Source organism: Engystomops pustulosus, chromosome 3 (genome assembly GCF_040894005.1).
Source record: "Engystomops pustulosus chromosome 3, aEngPut4.maternal, whole genome shotgun sequence".
NCBI lineage: Eukaryota > Metazoa > Chordata > Amphibia > Anura > Leptodactylidae > Engystomops > Engystomops pustulosus.
The window spans coordinates 184,329,948-184,351,587 of record NC_092413.1 but is presented as its reverse complement, the minus strand read 5'-3'; the positions used below and the strand labels follow the sequence as shown (position 1 = coordinate 184,351,587).

At 41.7% G+C, this 21,640-nt stretch overlaps 1 protein-coding gene across 14 annotated transcripts in view; it reads right to left on the bottom strand.

The window, feature by feature from the left end:
* Positions 1-21,640, bottom strand: part of KIF1A (kinesin family member 1A) — a 101,503-nt gene that overhangs the window by 17,685 nt on the left and 62,178 nt on the right. For 5 of the 14 annotated variants that reach the window (XM_072143230.1, XM_072143231.1, XM_072143232.1 and 2 more), the window contains exons 20-38: positions 20,892-21,072; positions 19,129-19,201; positions 17,377-17,470; positions 17,027-17,175; positions 15,224-15,402; positions 14,880-15,017; positions 14,135-14,362; positions 10,271-10,389; positions 8,921-9,006; positions 8,654-8,789; positions 7,918-8,080; positions 7,703-7,793; positions 7,083-7,201; positions 6,092-6,147; positions 2,421-2,529; positions 1,796-1,862; positions 1,625-1,709; positions 1,409-1,514; positions 714-740 (exon numbers count right to left, since the gene is read on the bottom strand). In XM_072143230.1, coding sequence (XP_071999331.1) covers positions 714-740; positions 1,409-1,514; positions 1,625-1,709; positions 1,796-1,862; positions 2,421-2,529; positions 6,092-6,147; positions 7,083-7,201; positions 7,703-7,793; positions 7,918-8,080; positions 8,654-8,789; positions 8,921-9,006; positions 10,271-10,389; positions 14,135-14,362; positions 14,880-15,017; positions 15,224-15,402; positions 17,027-17,175; positions 17,377-17,470; positions 19,129-19,201; positions 20,892-21,072 — 2,206 coding nt within the window. The remainder of the gene's footprint in view (positions 1-713; positions 741-1,408; positions 1,515-1,624; positions 1,710-1,795; positions 1,863-2,420; positions 2,530-6,091; positions 6,148-7,082; positions 7,202-7,702; positions 7,794-7,917; positions 8,081-8,653; positions 8,790-8,920; positions 9,007-10,270; positions 10,390-14,134; positions 14,363-14,879; positions 15,018-15,223; positions 15,403-17,026; positions 17,176-17,376; positions 17,471-19,128; positions 19,202-20,891; positions 21,073-21,640) is intronic. The other 9 variants (XM_072143233.1, XM_072143234.1, XM_072143239.1 and 6 more) reach the window with 3 other exon arrangements.

Below are 21,640 nucleotides of genomic sequence, written 5' to 3'. Positions count from 1 at the left end.
ACCCAGGGACCTATCTTACAGACACTCAGGGGTTGTCCCAGGGCGAAACTTCAGCCTTTCTTGCACACACCACCCGCTGGAGACCCAGCCAAGCACCGTGGCATCAGCACACCCTAGGCCACAATAGCCAGCCACTCCGGCATTCTGGGCCCCGGCTGCCTCCCGGCCCCAAGAAAAGGCTAGGCCCCGGTGGGGGATGTTGCACAGGTAATTTGTTATATATACTTTTATAAAGTAATGAAACAAATCAGAATGCCTACAAATGTATTTTTGAGCAAATCACTGCAGTGGCTATTGGAGCCTGGCACCAGCTAAAGTTTACATTCCTGGTGATGGGTTCCTTTTAAAATCCTCAGCTCCAAACCATGTGATCTATGGAGGTGGAGGTAAATTTTATTTGACAATTTAACAGTCTAAACTGTAATGTAGGATTCCCTTTCTCCGTGCATTACTGGGCTGTACTATCATGGACAGGCAGGTACTAAAGACAAGGAAAAGTATAAAGGACCAGAATGGTAATGAGGGTTAGGAAACTATGTTGTCTATAAAGTTGTTATATATAGCAAATCTCTAGAAAATACATGTTTAAACATTCAGCAGAAAATATGAAAGCAGAAGAGGAGGAAGAAGAAGGCAGGCAGTGGAAAATGGCAGCATGACGGGAAGAAGGAAAGGATAGGCAGCCGGGTTGAGGAATGATAAAAATAAAATACCTAGGTGTGTCTGAATCAAGAAACTGCCTGAAATACAAATAATGAGACGTTAGTGCCGGCATCAGGGGAATGGGAATTATCAGCACCGATGGATCCCAACACATACATTCAGAGGTCTGCATATCAGTCAATGGTGTTAGTAAAAATAGCTCTACCATAACAAGTCATATAAGGCAGTATAGTAGTGGGACTGGGACAGCTAGGAGGGACTTTGTGAGAATTATGTGGGTTGGTTAGATCGAGATAGGTGTCATAAGGAAGTTTTAGTTACATATGATAATAATGTGACGGGTGTGAAAAGAGTTAAATGAACAACCTAGGCATTTGCACATGGTATGTATGAAAGAGTTAAAACATACGGTGAAAAGAACTGTGCATGAGAAGAGGGTAGGGTGTGAAGAGGGTATGGGATGGCTGAGATTAATGGTGGATCTAAAGAGTGGGGTCCATCGAAAAGAACAAGGATGATGACACAAGTCCTGAAATGCTGTGACTTGGATTTAAGGGTTTGTGAGTTAGAAAGGAAAATTGGGTGAGGGTGTAGGGAAGCTCATGCTAAAGTTTTTCTGTTTCATGCTTAATGAAGGGGTAAAAAGCAGAGTAGGTGGCATACAAAGCTTATAGCGGAGCTCCTCTAGCATTATGCCCCTGTGCCAATTAAAAATAGACACGCTAATGTGGTCCTAAACACTTACCGGTCACCCCCTTCTGGAGGACGATAGCCTGCAGATAGAATATTCAAGGACAAGATGTTGGGATCAATTAGAGACTCGTCAGCCTCTGGTGTATTCCGGATCCTCCCTGAAGGGACAAAATTAGATATTAGTTCTGTTCTAGAAAATATTTCAATGAGATAAATTGTCACTAGTAAAAGTCGAGTCTTCACTTTTGATGAGAAAGAAAATACTTACCCACTACTAGTTCCCGCACCTCCAGCCATTTCAATTCAGCCCCTGCTTCATGGACAAGAGTCACAGATATGCGTCTTTGAATACCCTGTTGTGAGGTAAGGGAGTTGATTAGACAGATTTAATACAAAACACTGGTAACCCAAATGGACAAAAGAGAGAAGGAAGGATTACCTGGTGGAGAAGGAAGGTCCCATGACAAGGTAAACCACTTCCATGATCTACTGCCACAGGTATATAACTGTAACAGAGAATATAAATCACACATAAGATGAATTACTATAAAGGATGGAAGAGTCATAAAGGAAGACTGACAATTCTAGCCATGGCTTGTGGGAAGGGCAAGTGGATCATTGCCATTTAGAAATCATACAAAACCTAAATCATCTTAATGGATATACCCTTGTCTAGGTCACTCTATTTGATATGGGTGGGCTTTTTGGACATGTGAAAGAGCATTAAGATGACCTATAGTGGGATGTAAACGGGTAGTGAAAGGTGTACAAGGGTATTGGCCAGTTCCTAGAAGGTCCTTAGTGACAATGATACCTAAACATTTCAATGTATCTCTGGATCAGTGGAACATAAAGTTTTTTGGTAGGTCTGAGACCACTAAACAGTAAAAATTGAATGCCGCAGGCATTTGGTAATTGATCTTAAAATTGGAGAGGCCTCTAGAAAGAGTGATGGATGTGTTTGTAGTCTTCTTTTTATAATAGGAAAGAGGAAAAAGAGATGATTGTAGATTTACTAATCTATGATAAAAAAAAATAAAAAAAACGACTCTATGAATACTCACTCTCCATTTGCTTCCAGCTCACAAATTTGGAAGAACGCCATCAAGTCATACTTGCAATGGCATTGACCAGTGCTGGGAACACGCTGTCTTGTTAACTTGGTGGCAGGAACTAGGAAGTAAGCAATAAATATTCATTGAGAAAAATGGTTAAAAAAATGAAAAACGAACTGAAATTGATTGGTTTGGAGTGTGAAAATTTCATATTATTGGTGAAATAAATATTTTCCATGCACTGGCAAAATTATCTTGGTTCAAAACACCTATTATATTGAATGATTTTCATTACAACAGGGAATTTTGTACCCAAAATTGAAATAAACAAATTTGAAAGGTACATGCAATACTATGCAAGTAGGCAACAGAATGAAAAATGGACCTAGAATCACAATCAGAACAATGGGCCACATTTATCAAAAGTAGTGCAGTGTGTACTAGGTGCAATTTGCTTGTGGAGTATGCAGGGGGCGCCAGATTCATCAAAAGTGGCAGACGGTCTTCATGAATCTGGCGCCCCCTGCACTGCTCAGGAAGTGTGCACCAACTTTTTTTGGTGCACCTCAACATTTACCGTGCAACACAATTCTGTTGAGTTGCAGTAATAAATGTGTCACACGATCTGACTCGGCATCGGAACGCCCCTTCCGGGTGAAGAATTTTGTGGCGCGGTGGACAAAGGGCAGCAGGCACTGCAAACTGGCGCAGGCACTTCATTAATACACGTGCAAGCAATTTGCACATTCAGACAGAAAAATGGCGCAAACCCTTTAATAAATGTGGCCAATATGTGAAAATTACTAAAAAAATTAAAAATTAGATATTATGTTGGAAATGTAGTCTAATCTAACAGCAAGGATAAGGAGGAGCGGGAGCCAATCAAATATCTGCTATGTCTTAGTAGCCCAATGGGTGGTTCTAATCAGTGATTGACAGCTATATCGGCATACAAGGAAAGCTGCTAGGACCACCCTGTGGACTGCTAAGCATAAAAAGTAAAGGGGTGTCAATGCATAAATTCAATGAGACATTTAGCTGAATGTTGATATTTGTATTTATATATTTGTATTGATATTCAACGCATATATAGTACTGTATAGTGGTGAAAGCACACCTCACATGCTAAAGAGAGACCAAAGTATAAAGCACACAGAGTCAATGACCTTAAAAGGATCCACACGCACCATGTTTCTGTGCCTTCATCACAGCGCCAGTCATCCTTAGCACTGAAGGCTCATGTTGTGCTGGCCCCTTATCTGACCTTAGAAAACAGCTGCTTAGGTTTTCCTCCTCTGCAGATAGTATAGGGACCAGTGAACTCAGCATATGGAAAGTAGAGTGCAGTGAAGGAGGAAGAAATGGGGTGTGCAGCCCTAGCCAGAGTGCCCAATAGGGTTGCATTGAAAGGAGCCATAGATAAAGGTGGCAGATTGTAATTAGATAAGTAAAAAAGCGATAGTAAAAAAGGCAAAAATAGAATGTGTGGGTTAGTGAAAATATATCGGAATTTAACATTTACCGTACTTGTCATTTACATTGTCATTTTTATCCTCTAAATTTATTTTCTGGATTTTGCATACCTGACAACCACTGAGTGAGACATTCTGAATGCATGACATATACATTCTCTGCATTTAGCTTGGTAGACCGGGTAATATATAGTTGGGCCAGATCCATCAAAGATAGACTCACTCTTATATTTATTCACATTGCCATTGTAGGACATATGAAGGAGTTAGAGAGACTACTCATTTAATATTTCATGGCAAAATAGTAGTTCAAGGTGACTCAAGGTCACAATCTCTTTAATTAGTTGATGAGAAAGAGTTCCAGGAGTTGGACTTCAAGCTTTGTAATATTGATGACTTAGGATGACTTAGGATAGGTGATGGAGATAAATGGCCCTATAACATTATTTCATAGTTTATTAGTAGTTAACGTAGGGAAAAGATGCATGTCCATCAATGCCAACCTGCAAATCCTACAGTGTTGATTCAGAGGAAGGCATTAAAATGTATACAAGGCAGTTGCCGATAGGCTCAAATTAGTAAAAAAATTCTTCCTGACCCCAGCAGTCAGAATAATTCCCTGGATCAACATCAAATTAACAAAATGTTTTGTTCCCTTAACATTTGATATTTTTGGTCTTCAGAAAGGCATCCAGGACCCTCTTGAACGTGTACAGAGTATCTGTCATAACAAACTCCTGCGGCAGATGGTTCCACAGTTTCAATGTTCTTACAGTAAAGAACCTTTGTCTATGGCAATAGTAGAGCCCCTTCTCAGGATGCCCCCTGTCTATGGTGATGGTAGAAACTCCTCTCCTTTAAGCGTAGAGGATGCCCCCTGTCTATGGTGATGGTAGAAACTCCTCTCCTTTAAGCGTAGAGGATGCTCCCTGTCTATGGTGATGATAGAACTGCCTCTCCTCTAGGTGTAGAGGATGCCCCCTGTCTATGGTGATGGTAGAACCTCCTCTCCTCTAGGTGTAGAGGATGCCCCCTGTGTATGGTGATGATAGAACCTCCTCTCCTCTAGGTGTAGAGGATGTCCCCTGTCTATGGTGATGGTAGAACCACCTCTCCTTTAGGTGTGGAGGATGCCCCCTGTCTATGGTGATGGTAGAACCACTTCTCCTCTAGGTGTAGAGGATGCCCCCTGTCTATGGTGATGGTAGAACCGCCTTTCCTCTAGGTGGCACTCGGAGCCCTTTCTGTGGGCACTCAGGCCATCACCCCAATTTCACCAAACAGGATCACATGCAGTCCCAGGCAACTTAAGGGATGCTGCTCTCTGTGCTATTTTAAAGCGACACTTTGCTGGCTGTTTGAAACTGTAGGAAAAGTGAGAAGGTGTTGACTGAACTGCATTGTCTTTGGAGGTCATCCTGCTGAACACACCATTCTTCCCGGAGAGAAGCTACTATGGTGGTCTGAATTTGCCCACCTTCTTTCTACTACATTTGGGGCCTTAGGAGAGCCAATACAAGTGAATGACGTTTAAGAACAGGTAGCAATAAGTTACTGGTTGAAATGCCATGTTGGCACTTCATGGTAAATAAGTTGATTTTGGTTGTAGTTTGGGCACTCGGTCTCTAAAAGGTTTGCCATCACTGCTCTAGGTGTAGAGGATGCCTCCTGTCTATGATGATGGTAGAACTCCCTCTCCTGTAGGTGTAGAGGATGCCCCCTGTCTATGGTGATGGTAGAACCGTCTTTCCTCTAGGTGTAAAGGATGCTCCCTGTCTATGGTGATGGTAGAACTGCCTCTCCTCTAGGTGTAGAGGATGCCCCCTATCTATGGTGATGGTAGAACCTCCTCTCCTCTAGGTGTAGAGGATACCCCCTGTCTATGGTGATGGTAGTACCTCCTCTCCTCTAGGTGTAGAGGATGCCCCCTGTCTATGGTGATGACAGAACCTCCTCTCCTCTAGGTATAGAGGATGCCCCCTGTCTATGGTGATGGTAGAACCACCTCTCCTCTAGGTGTAGAGGATGCCCCCTGTCTATGGTAATGGTAGACCCGCCTCTCCTCTAGGTGTGGTGGATGCCCCCTGTCAATGGCGATGTTAGAACTGCCTCTCCTGTAGATGTAGAAGATGCCTTGTGACTCGGTTATGAATGTCAACTATTACTACCAACTCTTTGGGCACACAAAGGAGCAGCTTTTCAAGTTACCTGGTTTGGACAAGGGCATCACCCTGGGAAGGAGACGTCTGGAGGAACGCAGGGGGCTGTGAAACACATATAACTAAATTATTAAGGAAGAACATAGAGTAATCCAAACAAACTTCAACACCGTAAAGAAGTCGCCTGAATTGCCTAAATAGGCTTATACTGTAAGGCTCTTGCCATTGGTTTCATCACTCAATATATTACTTAGTCTCTCAAGTTGCTGGTCCCAGGCAGGAGTAGAGGACTACTTGCACTTATCATGGCTAAAGTAATAATTACTAATTCCTATGGATCAGTGATGTGCAACGATTTTGAGTGGGCTCCTTCTGCCAAGTATCCCATACTCAGATTCAACGCTCAGTATAAGGGTACATTCACACCTCCCCTCTCCATAGAGAAGCAAGCGGCCAGTCCCGGAAAACAACGATATATAGGACATGTCCTATATTTCACCGTGCGGAGTCATGATGCGGTGAGACAATGGGGCACATTTACTCACCGCCCCATTGACGCTGCCGATCCCGAATGTCCGACGAAGATTCGGGTCTGCCGCCATTCACTAAGATCGTATGTCCAATTTCCTGCATGTGTTGCTTCCCCGCTGATCTCTGTCGCAGTTCACCCTCTTCTTCCCGATGCATTTAAGTGCTGATCTTGCGACACAATTTCATTTTTAAATTCCACGGTTTGTCCGAATCAGTCGGCCCCGATTTGTGTTGCATGAAAGCCGGCGCCGATGCACCACAATCCGATCGCGTGCGCCAAAAACCCGGGGCAATTCAGCGCAAAACAGAAAAAACTCCGGAAACCCGAAGGACCATTAGTAAATGTGCCCAAATGTGTGCTCCCCGTGCACCGTGACCGGGCAACATAGATGTCAATAGGGACCAATATTTTCGGGTGAATGAGCCCTTACAGAGTATATCAGAGTATAAAGGCCTTAAATGTGCCTTTTTACACTAAGTGCATGGTCTTAAAAATTTAGAAAGGTTACCTCAGTACATCTTTACACAGTGGGGGAAATGGGTGCTGCTGGTAATGTCCAAACACCTCAAATACAATAGGCTGTGTCTTCACATATTCCACAAAGGACTGCGTAACCTCCACAGCAATCTAATACAAGAAGAATGTAATTACTGAACAAATATATACAATATTATAACAAAAAGAAGAAAAAGTAGGGTTGTCACTATGTTTTAGTTTGAACACATAGGCCCAGATATATTATTGTGTCTGCACCAGTTTTTGCCCATGTTTCGAGCTTGCACTAGTTACGGTATTTATTATTATGTCTGTTTACCACTATTGTGTTGTGGTTGCATTTGGTCTGACATTTTTTAAAACTGTGCACCTAAAAGGAACGCAATAGTGTGTGTTCCGAGTTTGCGACACAATTCTGTTGAAACAGCTTGAAGCAAAGTTCACCAAGAAAAAATAGGTGCAACTGTGTCACATCCTGAAAACTGACCGGATTAATAAAGAGAATGCAACACTATTAAATAATTAATATTATAACAATGTGTAGCAACCAGCACAAAGCAAGAGCAAAGAAATCTGATGCACAGTGCTCCAGTTTTAATATATTTGGGCCCTTGTCAATCCTAATTGACTTACATTTTGAACATGGTAGAAACCAAGTGGTGGTCCACGGCCAGTGTTTTTCAAGGGTTCAGTTGAAAATGCCTCATCATGGCGGTGTATAAAACTAGAAGACATAAGATATATATTTTTCCTCACAATACACACTTCAATAATTTCCTGTTAATTTGTGAATTTGAGAAAAAAATCAAGAATTGGTGTGAGATTTCATGATTCATCAAGACACTTACTTAAACTGGCAAAATATGTCTGCATATTCCGGAGGGATGCTAGACGCTTGCAGGACAGTCACTCTGAATGTAAAGATAGAGCCCAGTTTAAGTGGGTGCCCGCCGCCATCTGTGAGGTCAAGTGCTTTTATTGGGCTGTCAAGGAGAGCAGCCTGCTGAGAAGCTACAAAAACAGAAGAGTATAATCATCATTAAATCAATATTAAAGGGAACCTGTCAGCAGAATTTACCTAATAAACCACTACCATAATGTCATCAAGCAGCTGAAAACCTTCTAGATCATGTTTATTCCATGCTCCGGTGTGGTGGCATTATCCTGAAAAATCAACTTTAAAGTGAGATGTAATTTAGTTGTATAAAGTCAAGGAGGCGGAGAGTTTAACACTGAAGTCAAGCTCTTTTCACCTCAGAAAGCCTTCTATACTGTAATTGATGGCCCTGTACACAGACACATCACTAACCAGATCTCCTGAAGTCTGTATGTATGATGTCAATCACAGGGGAGGAGGTGGGGAGAGCTTGACTTCAGTGCTGAGCTCTCCACCTCCATGACTTTATACAACCAACTTATCTCACTTCAAAGTAGATTTTCTAGATGATGCCACCACACTGGTTTTTACTGGGTCTAACATACTGGTTGTGGTGTATTACTGTAGTTACATTTCTGATTACAGGTCCCCTTTAAAACTATATTAAAACAGAAATATAACAGTCCTGACTTCCAGATTCTTCTTACCAGCACACGTGTTGTTGTTGACCTCATCTGCACTTGGACCAGAATCTGGGTTTTGTCCTTGTCCCCCTTCAACTATTCGCAGTTCCTCTTGAGATGTGCCTGAGCGGGTCATGCCAGCACAGGACTCAGCCTGAAACTACTCAAAGTAGTAGAGAAAAGAGTAAGATACAGAAAATTGTAATTGTATTTGTTTACTATTTTTCTGCCTTTTTCAATGACCACTGTAAAATTTTAACACTATAAGACGTTAGAGGTGACATTTCGCACCTTTTGGAAATGTTGATCATCAAATGAGATTTTGGCTGTCCCGGATTGCCGCACTCCAGAGCCATAGTCAGGAGCTTCCTCATCCGCTGAAAACAAATCAAACATGTCATCAGGTATCTGATGGAAAAATTCAAAACACAAATGCAAATCTAAATCAGACTACATTCATATCAGTTTGTATAGAAAATTCCAAAACTTTATATTCACTTATTATATTTACTTAGTCATCAGTTTTGACCATAATAAAATGCAGACAGGCCCTGGAGATCTGTGTAACTATGTGTTTGTGTATGTATTAGCAGGACTGTGAAAAGTGCTGTTGTTATGCCTGTTTACAGTTCCTGTAACTGCTCTGGGTGGGACTTTGAGCCTCAAGATATTTCTGCTCAATGAACTGTTATACAGCTCCTCCGCTCTGCTATGAGTGACTGTTGTAAGTATCCTGGTACATCTTCTACTGGTTGCAGAGGGTAGGAGCTGTGGAGCAGCACACTACAGAGAGCAGAAAGCTCTTCAGGCTGAAAGACCCACTCGGAGGCCTTACAAGTGCAGCAGAGCTGGATTATAAAGTCACTTTTCACATTCCTGTACCTACTAATAACATACACAAAGAGAACCACCACTAGGAAGTTTAGGGCCCCTGTCTGGTAATGATAATCCAGACTTTTGTACACAGTGGGGCGCATCCCGATTTTTCCTACTATTTCCGATTTGTGCTGCATTTAAAAGGGGTTTTTGGCGCACTTGATCAGATTATGGCACAATCGCGACTTTCATGCGACACAAATCGGGGGCGTGGCCGTCGGACAACCAGACTCAGCGCAGGATTTAAAAATCAAATTGTGTCGCAAGACATGCAGTCACATACACCGGGAAGAATAAGGTCAACTCCGGTGGACCTGAGAGGGGAAGCGACACATGCAGGATACCTGCGCACGATCTTAGTGAATCGCGCCGGACTTCATCCTCATTGGACAGTCTGGATCTGGGATCGGGACAGGACCGGGTTAGTAAATGTGCCCCAGTAAGTTCCCTGCACCTGGTAAGGATTGAGGGTTTTCTTTTTGGGGCCTCTTCTCCTCACTGTTCCTAATACTAAATCCCCCCTGATGGCGGTCCTGTACACAAAGGGTCTCCAGGGTCTATAACTAACACTATCTGCAGAAAGATTTCCTTGGACATTCTTCCACATCTTTGTAAGAGGAATACTTATGATACATTTGATATGATAAAGTGGTAGCCTACTTGATGCTTCTTAAAAATGTTCAACTTCAACAGGAATTTTTGTACCTATATTGTCACATGTGTTGTAGAGGTGCAAATGATGCACTTACAGCAAACAATCCGTACCTGAAATGGCCTGAACAGCAACTCGAAGGAATCCTTTGACTTCTCCTTTCTCACTGACGATAGCGACTCGATGAACCAGGGGCACAGAGTACAGCAAGTTGCTCAAGTAGACAAAGGCCCTGCAGAGTGGGACATAGGTTTACCGGGGGATAGAAAGGGTAGAAAAGCAGCAGAAGTAGGCGAAGGAAAGGGAAAAAGTAGGATATGGAAATTGATGAAATGATGAGCACAGAGTTGATGGATTGTGATGAGACCAGGTACAAGTGAGATGGAAGAGAATGAGTGAGAATCATCAGTGAAGGAAGAGAAAGAAAGGGATGAAAAGGGTGAAGAAAAACAAGAAAGAAGAGGTCAGGATACACACGGCAATAGTTTAGCTGGAGGGAAACAGCTCACACCACAACAAGAGCTGCCAAGCTTAAAAAAAACATGTGACGTGGGCAGCCACTAGCAGCTAGGGGGTAAGTGGGTCAGCCACAGCAGAAAATAAGGGAAATGGGACGGTTAGATGAACTGGGAGGTAAACACTGATAAACATGGGGAGGAACCGTGAAGGAGAGGGAGGGTTGGAGGCAGTGAGGAGGGCCAACTAGACCCTGGTGTTCGGTGTGAGGGAAAGGCCAGCAGCAGAGCATAACGTGTATGGGTGTGCCGGCAAAAACCCGAAACAAATCAAATGAAAATAGAACAAAGCAAAAAGAAACAGAGATCAATGAGAAGGAGCCAGCTCTTTCCTTATGTTGGTGGTGAAGGTTGTCCTTTTAAATCCAACCATATAGTGTGGCTGTCCTTTAGTTTGATTTTATAGGAAGTTAAACCATTTTGAGATACTGTATACCTCTGATCATGCATCTAAGAAGACATGCTAAGGATATTATATTGCCTCAGGATATCTACATCACTAAAAAAAAACTAAAACCAATAAAGAAACCAACTAGAGATGGCACAAATCAGAATAACAAAGGCCCAAGACCAGGAGGTTGTCCAAGCAGTTGCCAACCTCCTGCAGCAAAAATATGGCTTCCACTACCTACTCATTCAGACCTTTTTGAAAATATAGCTAAAATGATTGCATATTAATTTACTTTCATCACTTCAGATTGCTTTATTCTATGATGAAATGTCAATGGACTCAAATCACACAAAAAAATTACTATTATAAGAGCAAATGGTGAACGAGGTGTATGATTTTACTTTTATCATACAAAATGCAATGGGAATATACAGGTGGGTGCTACAATTGGCTTTATTTTAATCATCTTTTCCAAGTCTGGAAGGCAGTCAAGGGCTTGAACACCTGGGCCTGCCACGTTCACTATCATCTCCACTGGCGGAACTGGCAGAGTTTTCACTTGTTTCCACCAAGAGGCCTCTGAGTGGATACAAGCGCTAGACCGCCAGCAGGAGGGGGGGGGGGATGATTTTAGGACTAGCCTTTGTGTTACAATATATTCAAATGATTTCATAGAAACATATGTCCCAGATAATCCCAGTGCCTGACGCTGGGTGATTAAAATGGTACACATTAAAACCACCCACCCATTGTCCAAATTTGAGCTTTAACAGAGCATTTTACATCACCCTGTTTCATGTGAATTTACGGCCCATCTCCATACATAACAGCTGCATGAAAAAGTGTCTAAAACATATAATAAAGCTGATGCACTAGTTTCTGGGACAGTGTTTACCTAAATTTCCAGCTTGGTTGAAAATCTTCCACAATGGGGCACATTTACTAAGGGTCCGCGGACAGCATTTCCGTCGGGTTTCCCGACTATTTCCAATTTGCGGCACAATTAACAGGGTTTTTTGGCGCACGTGATCGGATTTTGCTGCAATCGCGCCACAAATCGGGGGTGTGGCTGTCGGAGAACCCCACTGATTTGGAGTAAGCGCGGTATTTAAAATTCAAATTGTATCACAAGACATGCACTTACATACACCGGGAAGAAGAAGGTGAACTTCGACGGACCTCAGCGGGCAAGTGACACATTCAGGATATCGGGCGCACAATCTTGGTGAATCGCACCGGACTTCATCCTCATCGGGCTGTCCAGATCGGGGATCGCGACAAGACTCGGTAAGTAAATGCGCCCCAATGTCTCTGTTGGACTTGGCACGCCCTTGCCTTACACACACAGATGACCTGTATTCACCTTAATGTGAACATAACAGAGATTCCTTTGCCATGTACTGGCACTGCACGGCCACTGCAAACTTGGTGAAGGGATGCGTGTAAGATATATAAGTGATCGTAAGATTTCATAAGTACGGTATCTTTCTTCCGTAAGGAGGTAGACAACCCCTTGCAGGATACTGAGTTGCTTGGTTTAGTTGAAATGGGCCATTGTAAGATAAATATTCACAACTTTAAAAGCTTTATTTAGGGGGAAAAAACATTATTATCTCATTCTAAATAGCCTGCAATGCATTTGTCCGTGATAGCACGCCTCACATAATGAAAACACTTGTATAGGAGAACTGGGACCAGCATGATACCAATCTTTGATTCAGGTATCTAAAGTATGATTCTTTAATAAGTTAAGAATTACTATGCATCAAAATGTTAAAGAGAACCTGTGACATTGAATATGCAGTCTAATCCTGCAAGTAACATATTCTAGAAAATAATCAGCTAAATATATATATATATATATATATATATATATATATATATATATATATATACACCAGTATATGTTTGTGGGGAAGAATACAATGTATTTGATTGTTGATTATATAGACTGGTTGAAACTCCCATACAACACACTACTACACACAAATATTATGTTGGCATAAGGCTTCATGCACCCTGATGTATGCATTTTCCAAGATGCAAGCTATGGATGCAGATGCCCTTTGAAAATGACTGGCCACTCGGCACCTTTACAGTGTGGTGGAAACCAATGCATGCACCACGTCCTTACACATAAAAGTCAATGGTGGAGATTCATTATATAGTTTATTATATAGTTTACTATATAGCAATAGTTTTCTGGTGGAAAAGGCATATTAATCTCCCCCTCCCTGTCAGTTTTTCTGTTTCCCCAACCCGCACGCCACTTTGGAGTGGACGGAGGGTAGGCAGAGGCGTGAATGTCAGAGTAGGGGGACTATAGCAAAAAACTCTGGTTCAGATCTGGTCTACAAGTCTGAAGTGGTGGAGTACGCGCCCATATTTATTAAGTAGCTGAAAACTTCTTAAAGGTCTGCAATTTCCATCAGCTCCATGGAGATTAATGGAGTCATGCCCTGCCGTCTGCTCCATTAGTCTGAGGAGCGACGGACCCCTTGTTTTTTGCGATCTGCGGGGTTCTCAGCACTGAGACCCCCACTTATTAGCAAGTTAGGTCCTATCCCTTGAATAGGGCCTAACTTTCCTTTGTCGGAAAACCCCTTTAATGAATTCTCCCCAATGGGTTCTGTAAGCTAGCCTCGATTTGTATGGCTAGCTCACGGCACAAACTTAAAGTCATGTGCGAGAGGCCTAAAAGTTGTAAGTGTTCTACTAAAAGAGCTAATGTAACTTTCAGTGTTGTTACAATGCACCCCTCTGGTGAATGATCACATATTGACTTCTTCAGCAATGAGCTTATCCAATTTTTATGACCACATTCTCCTGCAACATTACTGGTCCAAGAGCTCTTCATAGTTTGATATTAGTGTTTTCATAGTGATTTTTTACTTATAAGTGTAAATATCACTATGGACCAAATGAACTTATTACAAAAAAGGACTTATGGTATTATGTTACTGTGCATTGCAGGTCTATGTGATGGTGTAAGACCATTGCTGTTGTGGGGAAGAATATCACCCTGAAAGAGCTGGTTGCTTCCCAGCATGCTCTGGGCAGACCTGACGAACCTTCCCACTACACTGAACAGAGGGGAGCGGTCGTGAAACGGGTCGGATCTGACAGCACTGCAGAGATGCTCCTTGGATCCGTCTTCCTCTTCCTCCTCATACTCCAAACCCTCATCCTCTTCAAGCTGAGAGGCTGGCTCAGGGCCTTCGGAGCCAGGGCTTGAAAGGGTAGGGGAGGGGGTTATTTCGGCCATGCTGTCGCTCATGCATGTGGTGAATAAGGGAGAGCTGAGATCAGAAAGGGTAGGGGGAAGTTAGAACAAGACAGAATTGGTTAATCTACACCATGGCTGGAAAACCCAAGGGAGCTAGGAAAATTGCTTGGAAATTTAAATTGGTGACGTAAAAAAAATGGTAGGGGTACACAAAAAAATCGAGAATTATGAATGAAAAGCTACAAACCAATGGACAGAGAAAAGTTGTGGAACAGGTTAGAATGGATAAGAAGGTTAAGAGGAGAAGAGAACCTTCCCCTAATAAATACATTGATAACGTAACAGTTTTATATTATTGGTTGTTTCTATCTGGTTCCAAAGAAGAATCAAAACAAATGAATATCAGTATCCATCACCGATAGAGGATTTATATTATGGACTAAAATCAAGCTTAGTACATTAATCCTTAATGAGATAACATTGGCTGGCATCATTGATGTACAGCGCACATGCTTATCGTCTGTGTGTGCATTACATCCAAGCCTAGAAGAATATGCAATGTACATTGTTGGATTAAAAATGCAATTTACCTCCCCACCAAACGGAACCATGGGAACCGGTCATAGAATGGATCTCCTCCAGTCACTACGTTATCACAGTCTTCAGTCAGACCAGATGGGAGTTCAGCTGCGCGGTCATACATCTCTCGCATCATGTCCAAGCGTTGCCTATGAGAGAATAGCCATTTATACACATGTACATTTTGCTCTATCATGGGAGTTCAAGGGCAGATATTACTTCTCTATGATTTTCATATTCACATTGAACTCACTTAAACGCATAAACTAAATCTTGTAGAATAACTTTCCAACAATAAGGCATACTATAAATAATACTTAGTTAATAACAATGAATGTCACAAGAAAAAAAATACCTGAGTTTTTCCAGTGTCCAGTAATGAGTTGCACCATTCTTCTGGTCTTGTACTTCTACAGCCACAATGGTTCTTGGAAAAGGGCGTTTTTCCCGTTCTGAGTGGGCATCAGGAGGCAGCAGGTCTGGTGGCAGCGGGGAATACAGAGTATCTGTCAGCAGCACAAACTGGAACTGAACCTGGAATGAGAATGTGAAAAAAATGACATATTGGTCTAATACATCAATGCAGCCATCCATTAATACTTTAATACATTTAAAATTTATTCGTTATAATCTATTAACATTTTTAATTTTTTAAAGTTACTGCAGTCATTTTTACTTTGTGTTCTACATGTATTTGCTTAGATTTCTTCCAAAACATATCTGTAATAATGGCCCTAGTGTACATTTGTGAGTCTCAAATAGAGAAAGTGTTGATAGAAGGCAGGACAACAACCTCAAATATACAGCTAATGCAAAAAGGGAGAAAAAAGAACAATAGGGGCATCTCATTAATCCACATTTGCCAGATTTCTGGTGGATTTGGGCTAAAAAGCTGTGTAAAACGCCTTTTGACACATTTATCAAGGCTTTTAGACCATTCGATTTTTCCTGGAATGTGGCCTATGGAAAAGGGGGTGATCAGGTGGAAAATAGTCTGTGTGGCAAAACAAATTTATGAGGATGCAGCACTTTGCAGCGCACAGGCCAGCTAAAAATATGTCTAAAATAGAACCTGCCAGTCTTAAAGGAAACCTACCACCTGAAGTGGCAGGTTTCTGATGGAAATACCGGGCACCAGCTCAGGGTGAGCTGGTGCCGGAGCTTATTTTCGTTAGTGTTTTAAATCGCGGTTTAAAACACTTTTTAAACTTTATAGCCGGCGCAGGCAGGTACGCGCTCGGCGCTTACCATGCGTGCGGCTACATAGGAACTGAATGAGAGCCGCGCGCATGGTAAGCGCCGAGCGCGTACCTGCCTGCGCCGGCTATAAAGTTTAAAAAGTGTTTTAAGCCGCGATACCGCGGTTTAAAACACTAACGAAAATAAGCTCTGGCACCAGCTCACCCTGAGCTGGTGCCCGGTATTTCCATCAGAAACCTGCCACTTCAAGTGGTAGGTTTCCTTTAAAGGGCACCAGAATTCATCATCACAATGAGGAATCTGGAGCTGTAGTAGACTAGTGTAGTCAAGCTGTACACCGTCAGGCCGGCCATACATTACAGCCTTGCAGCGCTGGGGACCTGGGTTCAAGTCCCAGGGTCAACATCTCCAAAGAGTTTGTATGTCTCCCCGTGGTTGTGTGGGTTTCCTCCCACATTCCAAAACATACTGGTAGGTTGATAAGATTGTGAGCCCCATTGGGGAAATCTATATAAATAAAGGATTTACGGTATTATTACCATTATTATTATTATAACATTAATTACTTCCCTCAATGAGTCCTCAAAATTATGATATGACCCCCATAGAAGCCTGATAGAAGCAACACCAATAAGTCTACCTGGGATAACATAAGGGGACAGAAGGTTTTGAGAAATCCTATACCCACGGCTCGGCCTCCTTCACGCCCATATGGGGTAAATATTAATTATTCCTGGCTGTAAGCCAAGAATTATGATTATTTCAGGGATTGGAAGCCAGAAAATTAGAGGCCCTTCTAAATCTACCCCAATGGATCCTTCAGGACAGGGCACCTACACACAGCAGCAGAGGCACCATTAGAAGAATGGAGTGCACCAGGTATATTGACTATGCATGTCTAAAACATGGTCATATATTGGCTTCTAGGTGGTGAATTGATATAAATGTCTTGTAATACCTTCTTTTTCAGTTCCACACTGATAGCGTTGGCCTCCTTCAAAAAGATGGCATTGCCCCAGAGCTGGTCCCGCAGGGACGTGAATTGGTACCATTTCCATTTTCGAAAAGCCCACAGAGCCAGATCATACTCCTGATCCGTCCACTGAACTAAAATGTAACCACATACATCTTTAATATAAGCCTGGATCTCATCCAGAAGTTTTTCTGAGACAGATGATGAAGATGATGTAAGAAGAGGTTTATAAGTCAGATTAAAAAAAGGAAAAGTTTTGTGTACATTTACTGTGGAACATTTTTGTGTAGTGGTTGGTATTATAAATGCAGCTTAAATACTATGTACATATTTACCATCGTCCTCTGGTTCTTCCTCCTCCTCATTGACCTCCATAAAATATTTAGAATCCATCTGTCTTTGTAGCGCTTCCAAACGACTTTCATAATCCTGTGGAGTAGGGAAAAAAATTACCTTTGCTGCCAAGAAATATATAAGAAATACACCATACAATAAATATACGGTGCTGCAGCTGTATGTGGGCGATGGTGGCTCAGTGACAAGTATTTTTGTTTTAATGTATTAGATAAATTGTCAAATTTGAATTTCATTTTTTCTTTATCTTTGCATATAATAATTCTATCATTATTTGGAAGTTTTTGTGTCTTGCACCATGTTTATGGGATTATGCACTAAATGGGCTGCCCCAGTTGAATATCTGGCTTTGCACTAGGATAAACGTGCAAACTGCTTGCACATGCATTTATGAAGTGTCTGCGCCACTTTGTCTCCGCTGCACCACAAAATTCTGCACATAAAGGGGCGTTCTGGTGCAGAGTCAGACACACAATTATTATTGCGACTCGACAAAAATGTGACAAATGCCCATTAAACCAAGTGCAAAAAAAAACCTGGTGTACTCAGTTTAAGGATGAGCCAGCTTACCGAAGACATTGCTTTAGTATTCAATAATCTGACTCACTCTGCTCATTAGTGAGGCAAACTGCACATTTGCACAACTATTGATAAATCAGGGCCAATGTGTTTTCCCCTCCCGTGATCAATACTAATTTCTGAGAAACACTATAGAACTTGGCATAAAAGTCAGTAAAAATGTAGTATTGTACATAAATCGTAATTGGGGACAATGTATTAATTTGTGGTGCTAGGACTCTTTTTCTGGTGCCAGACTATACCAGTTTTTTACACTATCTTTCTTTCTAGTGCAAACTGCTTGCACCAGTATTTAAGAAGTATCTGTGCCACATATGTGTCGAATGCAACCTTTTTGTGGTGAAGATACGTAAAATTATTACTCAGGGTTGTAACACCTAGAAAAAGATACAAAGAGTTGGACTTGTTGAAAGTTCCTCATTCATGTAAATCCCAATTCTAATGTTAAAAACCTGTCATCAGGTTTTGACATTTACACCAAATGGCAGGTGCCTTTAGCTTTTTAAGTACTTAATTTAAAAAAAAAATATAGTTCTATTTAAATAAGTTTTCAAATCAACCTAGAATCTTGCTAGAGAAAGCCCCTGAGTCACCTGGTATCTTACTCAGGCCTCCGAGTCCTGGTGTCATGCTCTACAATCCTTCTCCTTGCCCCCTTCTTTCTTGTGGTCATCTTATCCAAGGAAATCTTGGACATCTATTTCACCTTAAGCATATGCGCTTTGCCGCAGACTCCATTACTCACTGCGCATTTCTTTAGCACAAAGAAGATTGTGGAAGCGCAAGATTGCGTTGGCGAGGATGTGAGACGCCAATATGACTCAGAGGCTTCTCTGATAACAGGTTTACTTTAAAATGAGAAGATGATTCAAATGATCATCCGGCTATTATGATGAATAGAACACGGTACATCTTGACCATTTTCGACAAGATGATCTCACCATCCAGATCAGAGACTTTAATTTTTTTTTAATCAAATACAAAGGTTTCTAATAATTTTGCAACTTTCTATTAAAATCAATTAAAATCTATCCTGCCTTTAGTTTATTGTTCAAGAGTACACAGTTATTTTCTAACAAGGGCATGCTGTACCAGTTCGGCACCCTAGCCTAGTCACCAACCTATCCACATATTAGTACAAGCACTCATCTCACCAGTCTCTGCTGCTCCAGAAGGTAATTTGCTTCCTCTCGTTCTTTCCTGTACTGATCTTCTAGCTCCTGCAGTCTGAAGGAGAAAATTTTGAGACTTTGTTTAATTCTACATTGGAAGATTAATAAGAGAGTTAAGTGACAACCTAGACATACAGGGGGTCATTTATCTTAGCCCAGTGGTGGTGAACCTATGGGACTCAGAGCCCTCTCTGTAGGCACCCAGGTCCTCAGCATAGAGTTCATAAGACAGGACCCACGGCCTCCTCCTGCAGTCCCAGGCCACACAAGACATTGAGCACTATTTTAAAGCAACACATGCTTGACTGCCTAGGACTGCCGGAGGAGTGAGAAGATGTGGATTATAATTTCGAGCTCCTGCCATGGGCCCTGCATTCCTCCTGTACAAGGGACCCTGTAGGGACGCTTCATTAATAATCTGAATTTCTCCTCTTTCTAGTGTATTGATGTCAGGACGACAATACAATTGAAAGCTTTGACAAAGCAGTAAGCAATAAGTAATTGCTTAAATTGGGCTTTTGCTGACGTTTGGGCATTTGTTCTCTAAAAGGTTCGCGATCACTTATTTTTTATTTATCTTTTTCTTTTACAGTTTCGACTGTAAAAGATACACAAGAATTTATTCATGTTGCGCCTGTTTCATCTTTAAAATCCAAATGCAATTTCGGTGCAAATCACAGTAAAATGGCCAAATTTTGGTGCAAATAAAGCTCTAGTCCCAAACAGACGTAGGCAAAAGTTTACAAGTTGGTTGCAGAAGAATTTGCAAGTTTTGTGTGACTTCTTCCATTGTTTCAAAAAGTTTCAAGAACTCATGATAAAAATAACTCTAATACTGTATAGTGTCCTGTCATGTACAATACTGGTTTACATATTTCATGGTAGTTTTGTGTTATTTGTGGCTGCTAATACTAGGAGGTTCTGTTATATTCATCATATTAAAGTGTTGACAAAGCTTGTGGTAGAACCAAGATTATTTTGCTCATTCATATAGTCATAAAGTGAAAAAACAATTCAGTAGAAAGAAGTGTTTGCTGTAATGCGTCAAATGTCAGGAGCTCAAAGGGTTGTCTAGACACAAAAAGTTATCCACTTTCATTCGGATAGGAGCTAACTTGCTGATTCTAAGTGGTCTAAGTGGTGGGACCCCATGTACCAAAACATTGGAAGTTGGTTGGATTATGGGTCGGAGTGGCAGATGGGACATATGTGCTGCTTTTCCATTCACTGTGTAATAATAATATGAAACTGAAGGAGATTGCTGAGTACGGCTATCTCCGGCAGCGCCATAGAGATGAATAGAGCACGCCACTGCTCTGTTCATTCAGGGCACAAAAGGGATATAAATGACCCCCGTTCTCTTGTTCCACAGGGTTCCTACCACTTAGACCTCCACTGATCAACCTATCCTGTGAATACGCTCTAACGTGTTGTGGCTAGATATCCCCTGTAAGTGAGCATTTCTAGAAATAGACCAGGAGTAAGTTATGGGCAGAGGATGTAGCAACGAGATTAATGCCATATGTAGACAAATGATTGTCCCAATGCTAAGGTGTTCCTTCTCGGAGTACCATTAAGTTTGTGGTCTTTCACAAAGTTACAAGTAACCTGTTTACAGGCATTATTGGTTGATGTTCTTGCTTCTTAACTATGGTTGAAATTATTCTTATGGAATTCTTCTGATTCTTAAAAATAAAATGCCAATAACTTTCCAGAACCTCTCTCCCTTTTACACACAGACTCACCTTTGCTCCATCTCCTGCTTCATGTCAATACCTTGCTTCTCCAATAACTCCCTCTGAGCAAATGCCCAGTCCACAGGTTCTACAGGAGTCTCTGCACACGGAGTACGTTCCCTCTCCTGGCGTGCTTGTTCGGGATGGTTGAAACGAAATACATGGCTCTTCCCCATGATAATTCGATTACCTATGTGGTAAAATGAAGCAGATTGTGTTTGTAATTACGGTAATCTGATTCAAGAACTTACGGTTACTGGATTTTAGGAGACAATTTCCTTTAAAGTGAAAATATATATTTATTGTACATTCATGAATGGCTCAATCTTTTTGTGGCTACGGCTCGGAACGTTGAGCGCTTGTCGTACCAAGTCCGTGCGCCATAGCTGTCTATGGGGGACGTATAGACAATACATACAGCCCATACATACGTCCCCCCGGTGGTCGAGTGCATGGGGGCTTAGGAGTAGATGTTGACTTATGTTACACTCTACCTGCTCATGTGGTGTTTCTGATATATCCAAGTTTAGTATTTCAATCATTGACTAGGATTAGTGGCATGACAATGCAGATACTGGGGCAGATTTATCAAGCTGTCTGAAAGTCAGAATATTTCTAGTTGCCCATGGCAACCAATCACAGCTCAGCTTTCATTTTACCAGTGCTCATGAATATTTTAAAGGGGAGCTGTAATTGGTTGTCATGGGCAACTAGAAATATTCTGACTTTCAGACAGCTTGATAAATCTGCCCCACTGT